General features: G+C 46.9%; 1 protein-coding gene across 6 annotated transcripts in view; it reads left to right on the forward strand.

Annotated features, from left to right (window-relative positions):
• The window catches only part of CREB5 (cAMP responsive element binding protein 5), a 433,104-nt gene that overhangs the window by 89,211 nt on the left and 329,263 nt on the right, over nucleotides 1-14,630 (forward strand). For all 6 annotated transcript variants that reach the window (XM_062179484.1, XM_062179485.1, XM_062179483.1 and 3 more), the window contains one exon: nucleotides 5,981-6,102. In XM_062179484.1, coding sequence (XP_062035468.1) covers nucleotides 5,981-6,102 — 122 coding nt within the window. The remainder of the gene's footprint in view (nucleotides 1-5,980; nucleotides 6,103-14,630) is intronic.

The following is a 14,630-nucleotide window of genomic DNA, read 5'->3' on the forward strand; positions in this document are numbered from 1 at the left end:
AAAAAAGTTACAGCCACTAGATGGATAATGTGGTGCAGAATTTCCTGTCCTGAAACTGATGGGTGAGTTCCTAAATCATAAGGTCAAGTGTATGGTTCTCTTCCAGGTAGACACACAAGTAGGATCTCAGCAGGGCCAGCATGCTTTCCTTACTTAGCTATTCCAGCGACAGCAAGTTCACAAAGGAGAGCACCTGTTTTCAGCAAACAGAGCCAGCAAGGAAGCTGATGGTGACATATGACAAAGTGTGCAGAGGAATATTTTAATCCCCTTTGGTGCCAATTTTTATTGAATTTTTATTGATGTAATATATATATTTAGAGGTATACTGTTGATATTTCAGTACAGGTACATAATATGTGATGATCAGATCAGGGTACTTGGTATATTGATCAACTCAAATATTTGTGATTTCTTTGCATTGAGAACATTCAAAATCATCACTAGTTTTTTTTTTTTTTTCAAGATTTATTTTTATCTATTTGAAAGATAGAGTTACAGAGAGAGAGGTAGAGACAGAGAAGTCTTCCATTGGCTGGTTCACTCCCCAGATGGCCCTAATAGCTGGAGCTGAGCCAATCTGAAGTCAGGAGCCAGGAGCTTCTTCCAGGTGTCCCATATGGGTGCAGGGACCCAAGGACTTGGGGCATCCTCTACTGCTTTCCCAGGCCATAGCAGAGAGCTGGATTGAAAGTGGAGCAGCCAGGACTAGGACTAATGCCCACATGGGATGCTGGCACTTCAGGCCAGGGCATTCACCTGCTGCGCCGCAGCGCCAGCCCCTCTACTAGTTATTTTGAAAACTATTTAGCTGTTTAACACAGTTATCCTGCTGTGCTATAGAACTTGAGAAGTTCCTATCCCTACACTATACTTGTGTATCAGAGTGCCTGGGTTTGAGTCCTAGCTTCATTCTCAACTCTAGCTTCCTACCTTGGGAAGGCAGCAGGCGAGGGTTCAAGTAGTCAGGTCCCGGCCACCCATGTTGGAGACTTAGACTGAATTCTTGGCTTCCATCTGGTCCAGCTCTAGCCAGCTCTTCAGGAGTTTGGTTGGGGGGTGACCCAGTATGTGGGAGATCTACCTCTGTGTCTCTGCCTTGCAAAATAAAAATAATTTTTACAAAAATACACTATCCCTCCTAACTACACCCCTTTAACCTGGTAACCATCCTCACTATCATGTCCTCACCCTTCTTAGCCTCCAGGGATCACCATTCTACTTTGTACTTTTATGAGATCAACTTTTTTACCTTGTACACCTGAGTCACAACGTGCGGTGGTTGTCTTGCTGTGCCTGACTCAATTCACGTAGCAAAATGTCCTCCAGGTCCATCTGTGTTGCAGCAAACAGTAGATCGCGCTCTTCTTTCTCGGGCACCAGTCTTTTCGTCCAATGAATAAAGCGCTCCTTGAAGACATGTGGGGAAGTGGAAGTGGGCGAGGTTTCCTCCTTGTGTTTGCCCCAGGTGTTGGAGTCCCTTGGGAATGCGGTGTGTCATGTGCAAGCTCTGTAAGGCGGTAGCATGCAGGTGTTCATGCAGTGTCAAGTCACATAACCTCAGAAGTCAAGTAACCTCAGAAAACTTCAACTCAGGTCTTGTCCAAACTCTGAAGTTGTTAGCTTTTTGCTTAGCTTGAGGTTAACCCTTGCTCTCATGTGGATGATGCTGTCTACAGCCACCACATGGAAGATGAGCAGAGGACCTTACACCGTCATCTCCGCTCCACATTTTTTCCAAAACCACTTCCTGTGTGCCCCTAAGTGCTGCCTGTTACCATAGGGTAGGTGGACCTTAGAAACTGCCCATGGACAGCATCAGCCATGGTTATCTCTGATACAGAAATCGCTGGTATAGCCACTGACTGACATATGCTCTGGGCTCTACCTAAGGTGTGGTTTGTGAGAATTTTCATTCATGGCCGTGGATGTTGCCTCGCTAACCTCAAGCCTCGTTGCGGAAGGAATAGCTCTCTGACAGGGTATCCGTGCAGCTCTGAAACATGTGTGTCTTTTATTTAAGCAGCTGATAGATGGAGCTGTCCCCTTCGGGAACACTCGCACATTTCCTGGCTTACTCAAAACTGGTACCATGTGAGATCAAAGACGACTGGAGACCCTGTATTGATTCTAGTAAATGTTAAAACAAAAGTTAAGCTCCGTTTTCTGGTTCCTGTTGTAACTGGAAAGAATAGCTCATTCACAAGAAGAAAACGAATTAGAAGTTAGGAGCGGTGGGTCTTATCTGTTCCAAATGTGGACATAGATATCCGCTGTGCTTGCCTCGAACGACGGCATGCAGTGCACACGAGCACGTTTGGTGCCTGGGGCCTGTCTCTGGGCCTTCCACTGTACGGACGGGAGGGGAGCAGGAGCCTTGGCTGCTCCTGGCACTTCTAGTTTTGGCTTCCCCACTGAAGAGCCCCTTGACCGTGGACGGTGTTAATGGCATCCCTGTGCCGTCCTCCTTAAATCTCCATTTCTACAGAGGTAGATGCATGCAGGGGTCTGGGGATCATTTTGCTTCCAAGCTGATGGGAAACATCTCTCACTGCCAGTTGAGGCTTAGCCCCTCAATGCCAGCGTGCACTCTGTTTCATGGGCCATCTCGTGACCTCATCTCAGAGTTGAGGGGTTTTCTGGGAATGGCTAGGAAGACTTCTCTCCATCTCAAATCACTGACCCTCGAACTTCTCTGTTGCCAACTGAGCAGCATGGAATAAAAGTTAATACCTAGCAAGCTAAATTCCTATTGATAACTTTAATAGTTCTGTATTTGATATAAATCAGAAAAATGTTTCTATGAGCTGATAGCAAGCCATTGGGATTGCTATGCGGTTCTATCACATGGAGGCTATAAATGATACGGAGACCTTTTGAGAGAATCATAGGTTGCTACGATTATCAATTACCAGCAAAATTATGTGATTCAGTTTCTAAAAGTAGGCCTGGGGTAAATCTCCATATCCTCATGAGTAAAACAGGAGAATAACTTTATTTTACTTACTTGAAATAAAGAATGTCCTATATGCTGGTTCACTTCCCAGGTGCATACAATAGCTGGGGCAGGGCCAGGCCAAAGCCAAGAACCAGGAACTCAACCTGGGGGTCTCACGTGGGTGGCAAGAACCCAGCCACTGGTCATCATCTGCTCCCTTCCAGGATGTGCTTTAGCAGGAAGCTACAGTTGGAAATGGGCCCAGAACACGGACCCAGCCCTTCTGATACAGGGTTCAGGGGTCCTAAGCTGTATCTTAACTGCAGAACTAAATGCCTACCCCAAGGAGACTAATTTTTTCCCCATTTAGTGGGCATGAAAATGAATGAAATAGTGTATCCAGAGCACTTAGCAGGATGCCCAGCATGAAGTAAACTTCCAACAAAGGGGAGAATAGGCACACACAGTTGTGCACCTTTTCATGTCCACTGTCAGATCCTGTCTTTACCATTTCCGTTCAGAAAACCTCCTTTGTCTGTAGACCTAGACCTTACCTCTTACCTAAGGCAGTGTCTGGCTTCCATTGATCCTGGTGTTCCCATTTGAATCTTCAATAGTCGTGCATTTCCTTGTCTATGAACAGTGACTTCTGAAGCTAGCTCACCATGGTGGAGATTTTAGAATTTATAGAATCCTGAAACTTTAGAGAATCATTTGAAAGATGAGAATGTAGAAAATTCCCCCTAAATCACACTATTTTCAGAGCTGGATTTCTGGTTGTAAAAATTGTCTTTCACCCATACAATGGAGTCCTTTGGACCTGGGTCAGCAAAGCCCTGGATTCAGGTTGAAAAGCTATCTTGACTCCAGGTAAAGGAAGACTTGGTGGGGCTGAGATGGCTGTAGGCTGTGTAACCTTGAGAACAGAAGCTTATTTCTCCATTTCTAAAATAATATCTACTTATTTCCTATTGAGACCTAGATTATAGCCAAGGAAGGGGAAAACATTGGTAAATTGGAAAATCTTGTGTAAGCATTACCTTTTTCTTCTATTAGCACATACCAGTTACATGCACTTTTTGTGCATCTTAACATGCTAATAAAGCCGTGTTCAACAGCACAATCTTTCATGTCCCCGTTACCCATAATGCTCCATTTCTGATCACCAGTGGTGGGCTTTCTGTGGGCTGCAAAGAGAGCTTGGGATCTTGGCGACCTGGCTCAGAAGGGGGAAGAATGCAAATGGAATTGTGCTGCCCTGCAATCTAAGGGAGTCAAGAGGTACTGAGTAAATGGGAATATCAAATCATTTAAAAAAAATTGATTTGAAAGACCGGGATAGAGGTAGAGGTAGAAAGAGATCTTCCATCTGCTGGTCCATTTCCCAAATGTCCACAACAGCCAGGTTGAAGCCAGAAGCCTGCAACTCTGGTACTCCATCTAGGTCTCCCATGTGGGTGCAGGGGCCCAAGTACTTGGACAATCCTCTGCTGTTTTCCCAGGCACATTAGCAGGGAGCTGGATTGGAAGTGGAGCACCTGGAACTTGAACCTGATAATGGGACTTCAGTGTTGCAGGCTGTATCTTAGCCCACTAAGTTCCAAAGCCAGTGCCTACCTTCTGCTTCTGAGAAAAAGTGGTTTGCACAGTGTTATGTCAAGTTGAGGTGCACCTTGATCGAGGAAGATAAATCCTTGACTGACTAGATTTGTAATTCTACCTCTCTAGGAACTTATAAGATCTGGGTTCTAGAGTTTGTGTGAAATTTCTCATGTACCTCAAATGCCACCTAGATAGTAAACCAGCAGCTCCCCCGATTTCCTGTGTGCTCAGCTCTCTAGAAAGTCAGGCGGGTGAACGCTGTTCCCCTCCTCTTAGAGTATTCTGTGAGCATTCCTGTGGCTGAATATGTCTGACTTTTAGCCTCTCCCTGTGATTCTAGAATGAGAAACAGAATTGTCAAGTTTTCTTTTTTCCATTAAGAAAAAGGAATTAACAGGCTTGTTTGTTTCTTTTGGTTTGATACAGAAATTTACAAAGTCTTTTCTTTCCAGCCCCCTGAAGTCAGGCTTAATATTGGCTCAGAAGAGTTTTGGCCTGACTTTAGCTCAATTATGTTTTTTTTCTAGTCTAAAAGAAAAATACGACAAAGGTCGCTCAATTTACTGCAGTGTGTTTTCAAATGATATGGACTTGGGGGCCAGCGCTGTGGTGTAGCCGGTAAAGCCACCATCTGTGGTGTCAGCATCCCATATGGGTATCAGTTCGAGTCCCAGCTGCTTCACTTCTGATCCAGCTGTCTGCTACAGCCTGGGAAAGCACTAGAAGATGGCCCAAATCCTTGGGCTCCTGCACATGGAGACCTGGAAGAAGCTCATGGCTTCTGGCTTTGGATCAGCCCAGCTCCGGTTGTTGTGGCCATTTGGGGAGTGAACCAGCAGATGAAGACCTCTCTCCCTGTCTCTCTATAACTCTGCCTTTCAAATAAATAAATCTTAAAATGACATAGACTACATAGTCAAGGGCAAGAACACCTAAAGGTGTTCAGGGGGAGGTTTGAAAGCCCTTACGTGCTGTAGCTTCTGCCTATTGTGGTCTTAAAATTGATTTCTTTGAAAGGTAGAACAAGAAGGAGAGATTTTTCTATCTGCTACAAATGGCTACAACAGCCAGATCTGAGCCAGGCTGAAGCCAGGAGCCCGGAACTCCATCTGGGTCTCCCATGTGGATAGTAGTAGAGGTCCAAGCATTTGGGCCATCTTCTGCTGTTTTCCAAGGTGCATCAGCTGGATCCTAAGCAGAGCAGCCCGGACTTGAGCTGGTGCTCTGATACGGGATGCTGGTGTCTCAGGCTTGCGCAGCTGCACCAGCTCCAGCCCCCATTGTGTTCTCGCTTTGAAATGCGCGCTGTAATGTTGTTGTTTGTAGAGGGCTAGTAAGCCTCCTAACTGAGGTGAAGGGAGCAGATCCACGGGTTAGCTCATACTTGCCATGGCTTTGCAGGGAAAGAGCCACTTATGACCACTCACTCTCTGCTTTCAGATCAGACTCCGACGCCCACGAGATTCCTGAAGAACTGCGAGGAGGTGGGCCTCTTCACCGAGCTGGACTGCTCGCTGGAGCATGAGTTCCGGAAGGCCCAGGAGGAGGAGAGCAGCAAGCGGGTAGGTCTGCTTGGGTGGACACCTTGCCGGGTGCCTTGCTAGCACTTTCTAGAAACTTCCATGCGGAAAGCAGTTGGTACTGAAGATAACGTGGATGTGGCCTGGAAACATCTATGAGTGTTTGTCTAATGTTAAAAACATTGATGAATTGGGATAGGGTCCAAAGCTAGATGGATCCTGGGAGAAACAAGAATCTGAAATATGAAAGGCAAGCCTGCCCCAACCCCAGCCTGGTACTTGAACCCTAGTCCAATAAACTCACAGACTTTTCTCTGTTCTTAACAAGTTGCCTTACTTTGCTGAGTATGGAATAGCAAGACTTACATGACTGCTGAGTGTAGAGAACAAGAGCCAAGGAGTTAGCAAGGAGATGAATAATCCGCAGACAGAGAGGAGATTTCATCGGACTTGGGCCAAGGTTGTAATTGTCTGTGTTCCAGAATCTTCCCAGTCACTCTCCACTAGAGTCAGGATTGCTTCCTGGCCAGGTTATTGGGCATCTGTTGTTGCTGAAGCAATAAGTTAACTATAACAGTGGATCATTTGTCTTTAAAAATGTAAGAAATTCACTTCAGGATACATTCAGGTTTTATCTGAATGTTGGGCTGGAATTTTAAAATGGCTTTTCGGGATAAAGGCGACAAGGTTGGTAGTAAATGTGATGATGCTTTTTGGTGTCGTTTTCCATTGCTGGAACGGAGCATTATTGGATGCTGAACTAAACTAGAAATTAGACAAAATTCACAGTTGCTTCAAATGTGAATGAGGGCTGACAGGAGGGAACAGCGAGCTAGAAAGGAATTCTGAAGCTGCGTCTGCTCTACCCAGAGAAGAAATTTGGTAAAAGTATTTGCTTTTATTTTATTTGTAAGGGGGAGACAGATCTTCCATCCACTGGTTCACTCCCAAAATGGCAGCAACAGCTGGGGCTGGGCCAGGCTGAAGTCAGGAGCTTGCAATGAACTCCATCTTGGTATCCCACACAGGTACTTGGGCCATCGGCTGCTGCCTTCCTTGGGCTGTTAGCAGAGAGCTGGGTCAGAAGGAGCGCAGCCCGGACTTGAGTCATTGCTTCAGTATGGGATGTTGGTGCTGCAGGCAGTGGCTTACCCTACTGTGCCAGCACTCTGGTGGCCCCCGTTTTTTAAGGTTCTGGTGTTTCTCTGAGTGTTTCAGAGCCTTTGCATCCTCCTCTATGTTCAGTTACAATAATCTCTCTGCAGCATATTTTTCATGTAACATTCTCACATCACAGTAGTCAGGGACTGGTATTCTGCCTGAACTGTTCTAGAAAATTCATGTAAACAGGTGATGCTCACAAAGAAGAAATCCTCAATCAGTACGTGTGTTTCTTTTTTTTTTTTTAAGATTTATTTTATTTTGTTTGAAAGACAGAGTTACAGAGAGAGAGAGAGGTCTTCCATCTGCTGGTTCACTCCCCAATTGGCCACAATGGCTGGAGCTTCGCCAATCCAAAGCCAGGAGACAGGAGATTCTTCCCGGTCTCCCACACTGGTGCAGGAGCCCAAGGACTTGAGCCATCTTCTAGTGCTTTCCCAGGCCATAGTAGAGAGCTGGATCAGAAGAGGAGTAGCCAGGACTAGAACCAGTGCCCATATGGGATGCCGGTGCTTCAGGCCTGCTGCGCTACAGCGCTGGCCCCAGTGCATGTGTTTCTAATTTGTCATTTATGTGTGACCCTCTCTCTGACTCCTGCCAAATGAAGTGAAGTGTCTTTTTCCTTTTTGTTTTTTTTTAAACAAACACTTGCATAGCAACAATTACTTGGCAGGCAGATAATAAAGTTCTGAGCATTTTAACCAAAAGTAAAAGACCTACATTGTCTAGTTCATTCAACAGAAGTAGATTTTTTTTTTTTAAACAAAACCTCTGAAAACAGTGAGGGTGAGAAGGAAAGCCTCTTGCGATCAGTGTCCTCTGGTTGAGTAATAACAAGGTCTTCTGGTAGATGTGGGATGTCAGAGTGCGTGTGAGCCTAGCTTCATCCATTCCCCAACGTGGTTGGTGGTGGCTTCTTTGAGTAAACTGATCTACCAGCAAGATGTGGACTCGGCTCACATCGTCTTCATTTTTGATGGAATGGTTTTTAATTGAATGCATGCCCTTGGTCGGCGCCGCGGCTCACTAGGCTAATCCTCCACCTGTGGCGCCGGCACCCCTGGTTCTAGTCCCGGTTGGGGCGCCGGATTCTGTCCCGGTTGCTCCTCTTCCAGTCCAGCTCTCTGCTGTGGCCCGGGAAGGCAGTGGAGGATGGCCCAAGTGCTTGGGCCCTGCACCTGCATGGGAGACCAAGAGGAAGCACCTGGCTTCTGGCTTTGGATCGGCGCAGCACACCGGCCATAGCAGCCACTTGGGGGGGTGAACCAACGAAAAAAGGAAGACCTTTCTCTCTGTCTCTCTCTCTCTCTCTCACTGTCTAACTCTGCCTGTCAAAAAAAAAAAAAAAATTGAGTGCATGCCCTTGGTTTCCCTCAAGGCATTTGATCAAGAACGGTTTCCTGCAGCAGTGGTAGGGGTGTGGTTGTGGGGGTTCTCGGTTGCAGTCCGTATGCATGACTTCCTACACGAAGCCCTGTGTGAGGCCGTCCTTGTAGATCTGAATTCCAGGAAATGGTTTGCTTCCCCTCCTGAGGGGCTGAAACACATCTCCTCGTGGACATCAGCATCGTATAACTCAGTCTGTTTCTCTCTTTGCTCTGACTGCGAGGTGAACACGGAGCCAAGTTCACCGCTTAACTCAGAATTTTTAAAAATACTGTGCAGAACACGTTGTCCTTGTTCCTTAGATGAGGCTTCAGTTCTAGTTGTATTTTCTTTGCTCCTGATTTTTAATGTAAAAAAAAAAAATCTTTCCGTGTTGCACATGGTTGGTGAATTTCTTTAAATTTCTTGTGGACTAAGAAAGCATATAAGTCATTAAACTTACAAAAGTAAAATAATGAGGCAAGCGATATTGAGAAAGAGGATGACATTGTAGCAGTGGAATTACGCAATTTCTCTCTTTGCGGGGTTGCTTGTAGCCGTCACCATAGGATGACTTCCTGTTAGGGGTGTGGGTAGGGGATTGTGCAGCCCGTCTCCCTGTGGTTTGGGGCTGACCACTCAGGAACTCCCATCTGTTGCGCCAGCCTCACTTGCATGCACTGGAAGTTGGATAATACTCCTCTTCCTTAGCCTGATCAAACCAGCCTTGGGTGACCATGGCTGTAGTCCAGAGCATCCTCTTGAGGCCTGAGGGCAGGAGCATCTGCACTCTGGTGCAAGAACGTAATGCTTCCAGCAGGACAGTGTTCTCTGACCTAGCTAGCCCCTACTTTGTTTATTCTTTACCTGCTTAAAAGTAGAAACACAAGGTCCTTATTCAATGAATAGGATTCTTGAGTGTTACCTTCTCCAAATTTCCTTTTGCTTTATGTTCAGATGCTCACTGAACCATCTGAACACTCTTCTGATTGTTTTTCCCATGAGTCTTTTAATAAGAGATACATTCGTTCATTGGCAAGTTTATAAAACTTGATCATCTCAAAACTTTGAGAAAGAGTCTTGCTTTCTGAATATTTTGTACAAAAATATTAAAAAGATTGGGCTGGGCTGGTCTTTAAATTTCTAGCTTCATTTAGGTCTAGAATATTCTGTTAAAGAACAAATAGAAAATTGACCCTTGCTTGGTCTTTGTGACTGTTCATTGGGGACAGTTCTATTTTGCAGGCTTTATCTTGAACCCTGACACTTTTTCCTGAAGCTTCCCAACGCGTAGACAATAAGAGACACAGGTCTTCGCCACCCAAAAAGGCCCCAGCATCTGTGTTCCATCATAGGAAGTAGGCAAAATATTCTACAACAGCCTCAATTTTCTATGTTAATATAAGCTTGTAGCCTCTTAACTAAAAAAAAAAAAAAAAAAAAAAAAAAATTACTTGAGAAAAGGGGCTAGGGAGACAGATATAATCTCTCTTATCTTCTAGTTTACTCCTCAGATGCTGAGGCTGGGCCAGGCCTAAGCCAGGGACTAGGGATTCAAGCCAGGTCTCCCACAAGAGCGGCAGGAACCCACCCACTTGGGCCATTGCTGCTCTCTCTCTCTCTCTGGGCGTGTATTAGGCAGGAAGCTAGAATCGGCATGTGGAGCCAAGACTCCCACCCAGGCACTGCAGTGGGGGATGTGGGCATCTTAACTGGCGTTCTAACTGCCAGGCCAAACACCAGCTCTGCCTCACGACGTTTTAATAAGAGATTCTTCCATGTCTTGGGAAACCATGTAACTCACAGGCAAGGATTGTGAATCTCAGCTCACCCACGGCTTAGATCTCAGGGTCAGTCTGCATCCTGAACCATGGAAGACACGTGGTGTATCAGTTTCTATTCAAGAAATATTTTCAAGTGCCTGCCCATGCCAGGCATTGGTGAATTCGCTGCTGCATAATGATGGCAAAGGCACAACCCAAAGCCCCTGCCTTCATCTGCTTGCTGCGAGTGGGCAAGACAAACAGCAAGCCAGAGAGAAAGGTGTGGAACCTGTCAGATGGTGCGAAGTGCTATGGGGGATAACGCAGCACAGAAACAGCCGGGGTTCTCAGTGGTCGGAGGGAGCATCAGTGGTAAGCGGGGCTCCCAGCAGAGTTGAGCGTAGGAGGCCAGAGCCAGGTGCATGCTCGGGAGAAGTTTTCCAAGGTCTTAGGCCATATGTGGACGATGCTCTGTGTGTTGGAGGAATCGCAAAGAAGCCAGCTGGGCTGGAGGAGGGTGCAGAGTGAGGCCAGAGAGCTGTGTGTGTGTGTGCATGTGTGTGTGGAAGGACAGTTGCAGGGACGACAAATGAGCTCTTTGGTCTTGTCCAGAGGAAGATAACGTTACAGCCCGGCATGGCCCGGGCACTGCAGATGAAAAGCACTGTGGAAGTGTGAAGCTGTGTGATTCCCTCCCAGGCCCCACAGCTGGCTCATTATGCTGATGCCCCAATCGCACATCGGGGCATTTCCATGCTCTAGAATTCCTACCAAAAGGATGAAAAGTGCAGCGTGTCCCCAGAGGCTGTGGGCCGTTGCATACACAGGAACAAGGGACAAGCTACGAGCTGGAGATCTTGGATCCCACTCAGCGTGAGTCACGGTACAGGCCCTGGCCACTTCTGCCACGACTCACAAAAGTAGGGTGTTGAGTCTGAATACGTTCTGTACTGGGAAATCTTGTTCCCTAGTGCCACCCCTGGCTGCGGGGAGAGGGAGTGGAGAGAAAGGCGCTTCACCTGCCTACAGAGTCTTGCTCCCATGGGCCACCAGCAGGCACGGCTGCCCGCCCCACTGGGAAAAGTGCCGGTGGTGCTGAGTGGATCGTTGGGCCACCGAGCTGAACAGACCTGCGACAGCTGCACATTTCTGGTGATGTTAGCTTGTTGCTTCTAAGAGAAATCCCTCCCTCCCCCGGAAGTCTGGAGAAAAAAAATATTCTGAAATCTACACTTGGTTTTATCCAGGTTTCAAAAATGTCTTCATGTTGGCTTAATCCGAGTAGATGAGCCTGTTTTTGATCTTTTCCATTTTTTGTAATCGGCATGACGGAAAGGAAACACTCATGGACAATGATATAGGAGATGAAAACCCACTTCTTCCCACACCCCAGTGACTGGAAAACTCAAGGCTTGCGTTATACGGATTCTTCCTGTCCTCCCATTTCAGCGCACTACGAACGTAAATCACTTTCAACTTTCTCTTTAGGGGTTAAAATTATGCTCTTGTCTTGGAGGAATTTGACACTGGGAGAGAACTTGGCCTGATCTTTGCATCCCACTCAGGGGAACGGCGAAAGCCATGGATAAACTGGAAGCTGTTTCTTGTCCCTGGGTCACTGGGATTTTGGAGTAACGAGTACCATCTTAACAGGGTTTACGCAGACTTGGTGTCTACTTCCACATGCATGAATGGATTAGGGTGTCGGAGTTAGGCCCTGCCTCAGCTCTAAGATGGAGTGATGATTATAAAAACTCCTGGGGTTTTCTTTCTGGTGGAAAGTCAAGGTATCCTCAAAGTAATAAAATGTGAGGCCTATTGTGTTGTAGAGTGAAGACTTAACATCAAATAAGATTTATTTAAAAATTCATTATTTCAAAGGCAGAGTTAGAGAGAATGAGTGAATGAGTGGATGAATCTCCTATCTGTTGGTTCACATCCCAAATGACCCACAGCAGCCAGGGCTGGGCCAGGCCAAAGAGGAGAACCTGGACCTCCATCAGCATACACATGGGTAACACAGGGAACTCCACATGGATAACGGGTACCCAACTACTTGAGCTGTTACCTGCTGCCTTCCAACATGCACATTAGCAGGAAGCTGGCATCCGAAGCAGAGCAGGACCTCAAATCCAGGCACTTTACTGCATGCAAAACATCCTCCCAGGACTGAATTTCTAATGCTAAGTTATTGGGCAGTTTGCAGCTCCACCTTCATCCCAGTGTTAAAAGACAAATTAAGGGGTCAGCATTGTGGTGTAGTGGGGAAAGCTGCCAACCGGGATGCTGGCATCTCTTATGGGTGCCAGCTTGTGTCCTGGCTGCCCCGCTTCCAATCCAGCTCCCTGTAAATGGCCTGGGATAAGTGGCACAAGACGGCCCAAGTGCTTGGGAGACCTGGATGAAGCTCCTGGCTTCTGGCTTCAGCATGGTCCAGTCCTGGATTTTGCGGCTATATGGGGAGTGAACCAGAAGATGGAAAATCTCTCTTTCCTTCTCTTTTCTCCTCTTTCTCCTCCTCTCTGCCTCCAACTCGACTTTCAAATGAAAAAAATAATTTTTTTTAAAAGACAAAAGAAGGATCGAAGGATCGGAGATAGCAGTAATGCAAAGGATTGTCTCCTAGCCAAGTGGCAAGTTCTATTGTTCTTTGAGTTCAGTATTAATTATGTAAATTGTCAGCCAGAGGTTTGATGTCTATCTGCTATCCTATGACATTTGTTCTGGCAAGCCGGAAGTCTTTGCGTGTCTCGTTGAGGTTGAGACTGAGTTGGGAACATAGCATGTTCATTTCATGCCCATGGTAGGGCTCTCGCCCCAAGCACTGTGGCTTCCACGGGGAGCTACAGGGTGGAAGAGACTGGGAGAAAGTTTGGACCCTGTCTGGTGTATGATGTAGCGATTACTAGAGGAATCTGAACATGTCCTAGCATCTTCTGTTCGCTTGTGACTCGATGTGGCTAGGATCAAAGTACTGAACACTCACACTGCCACATAGGACACTCTGAACATGCTATGAATGATGGCCTTATCTGGCTGCTTTAGTTACCAGGGACTGTTGACAGGTGGTTCTACTAGTAAACGTTTCCCCACTTGAAATGTAAAGAAATCGATTATGAAGGGGTTTTTACTCCAGCAACATGTGGTCGGCAACAAGTGCATGGAATGCACCAGAAAGGACTGGGATGGGTCAGCAGAGGACATACACTCAAAAAAAAAGAAGAAACCAAAAATAGCCAAAAGCCTGGCGGAGCCCTGAGTCTCCTTTGCAGGCACAGTGGTGAGCTCAGCCAAGCCAGTGAGGGCCGCTTGTTTGGTCTACCCCACCCGTCTTCCCATCAGACATCCTTCCTGGAGCTGAAAATTAGTCCAATTGAATTATGGGGCTGGGCTGGGCCTCACTAAAACAATTAGGGAGCTCAGCGCTAAGGGCTCTTCCCAGCAGGGCACCTTCTCAGCAGGATGACTTTTGTGTCCCAGGCTGGGCTGGGGTCTCTGCTCCTTGAAATCACTCCTTACCTGTCCTGGGGCGGGCCAGCCAGGAGGGGAGCTCAAGGCATTGACCCAAATGGGATCACAGTGGGGAATGGACGCTGCCCTCCGAAGCCATCTTTTTCCAGCCGGGAATGACTCGGGACTTGCTGTGTGCCAGATGGGCCTGCCGGGGCCAGGGTACCTGGGCGCAGGAGGCCCCTGCATCTGCAGAGGAGGCCCACACAGTCCTCGGCCAGGCCTTGGCATTGATACTGCCACAAACTAGTGGGAAACCAGATCTGGCATTTGGGAAACTGGACCAAATGGCGGAGTCCGTGAGCAGCTGTAGCTACATCACTTAACCTGGGCCCCTCTTAAGGATATGAGGGGGGCAAAAAAAAAAAAAAAAAAAAAAAGACGTTGTAGAAAGAGGAAAGGAAAAGAATATAATAGTTGCAAGGAGTCGTCTCAGCGTGCAGCATCTCATAAATCCAGGTGAACATTAAGTGTGTTTGGAGCAGGTATGGGAGTGATTTTCTCTGGGAACCTTGCTTGAGCATTTGTGTGTTGTTAAGTTATTTCCATACTGATAAGTCTGAGGCCAGGACCTGGGATTCCGAGCATTCCTGCTGTCCATATTTCTAGCACGTTGGCTGTCAACTTGAACCTGCGGTGCAATTACTGATTTTAGTGTCAGCCACGCCGGAACATTTCCCCATGTTCTTCACAACTACTACCAAAGTCCAGAGACCTAGGGAGGTTTATGAAATGGTGCAACGCCCCCCACCCCCGCCCAGTTGACCTGCT

Source organism: Lepus europaeus, chromosome 20 (assembly GCF_033115175.1).
Source record: "Lepus europaeus isolate LE1 chromosome 20, mLepTim1.pri, whole genome shotgun sequence".
In the NCBI taxonomy this organism is placed as follows: domain Eukaryota; kingdom Metazoa; phylum Chordata; class Mammalia; order Lagomorpha; family Leporidae; genus Lepus; species Lepus europaeus.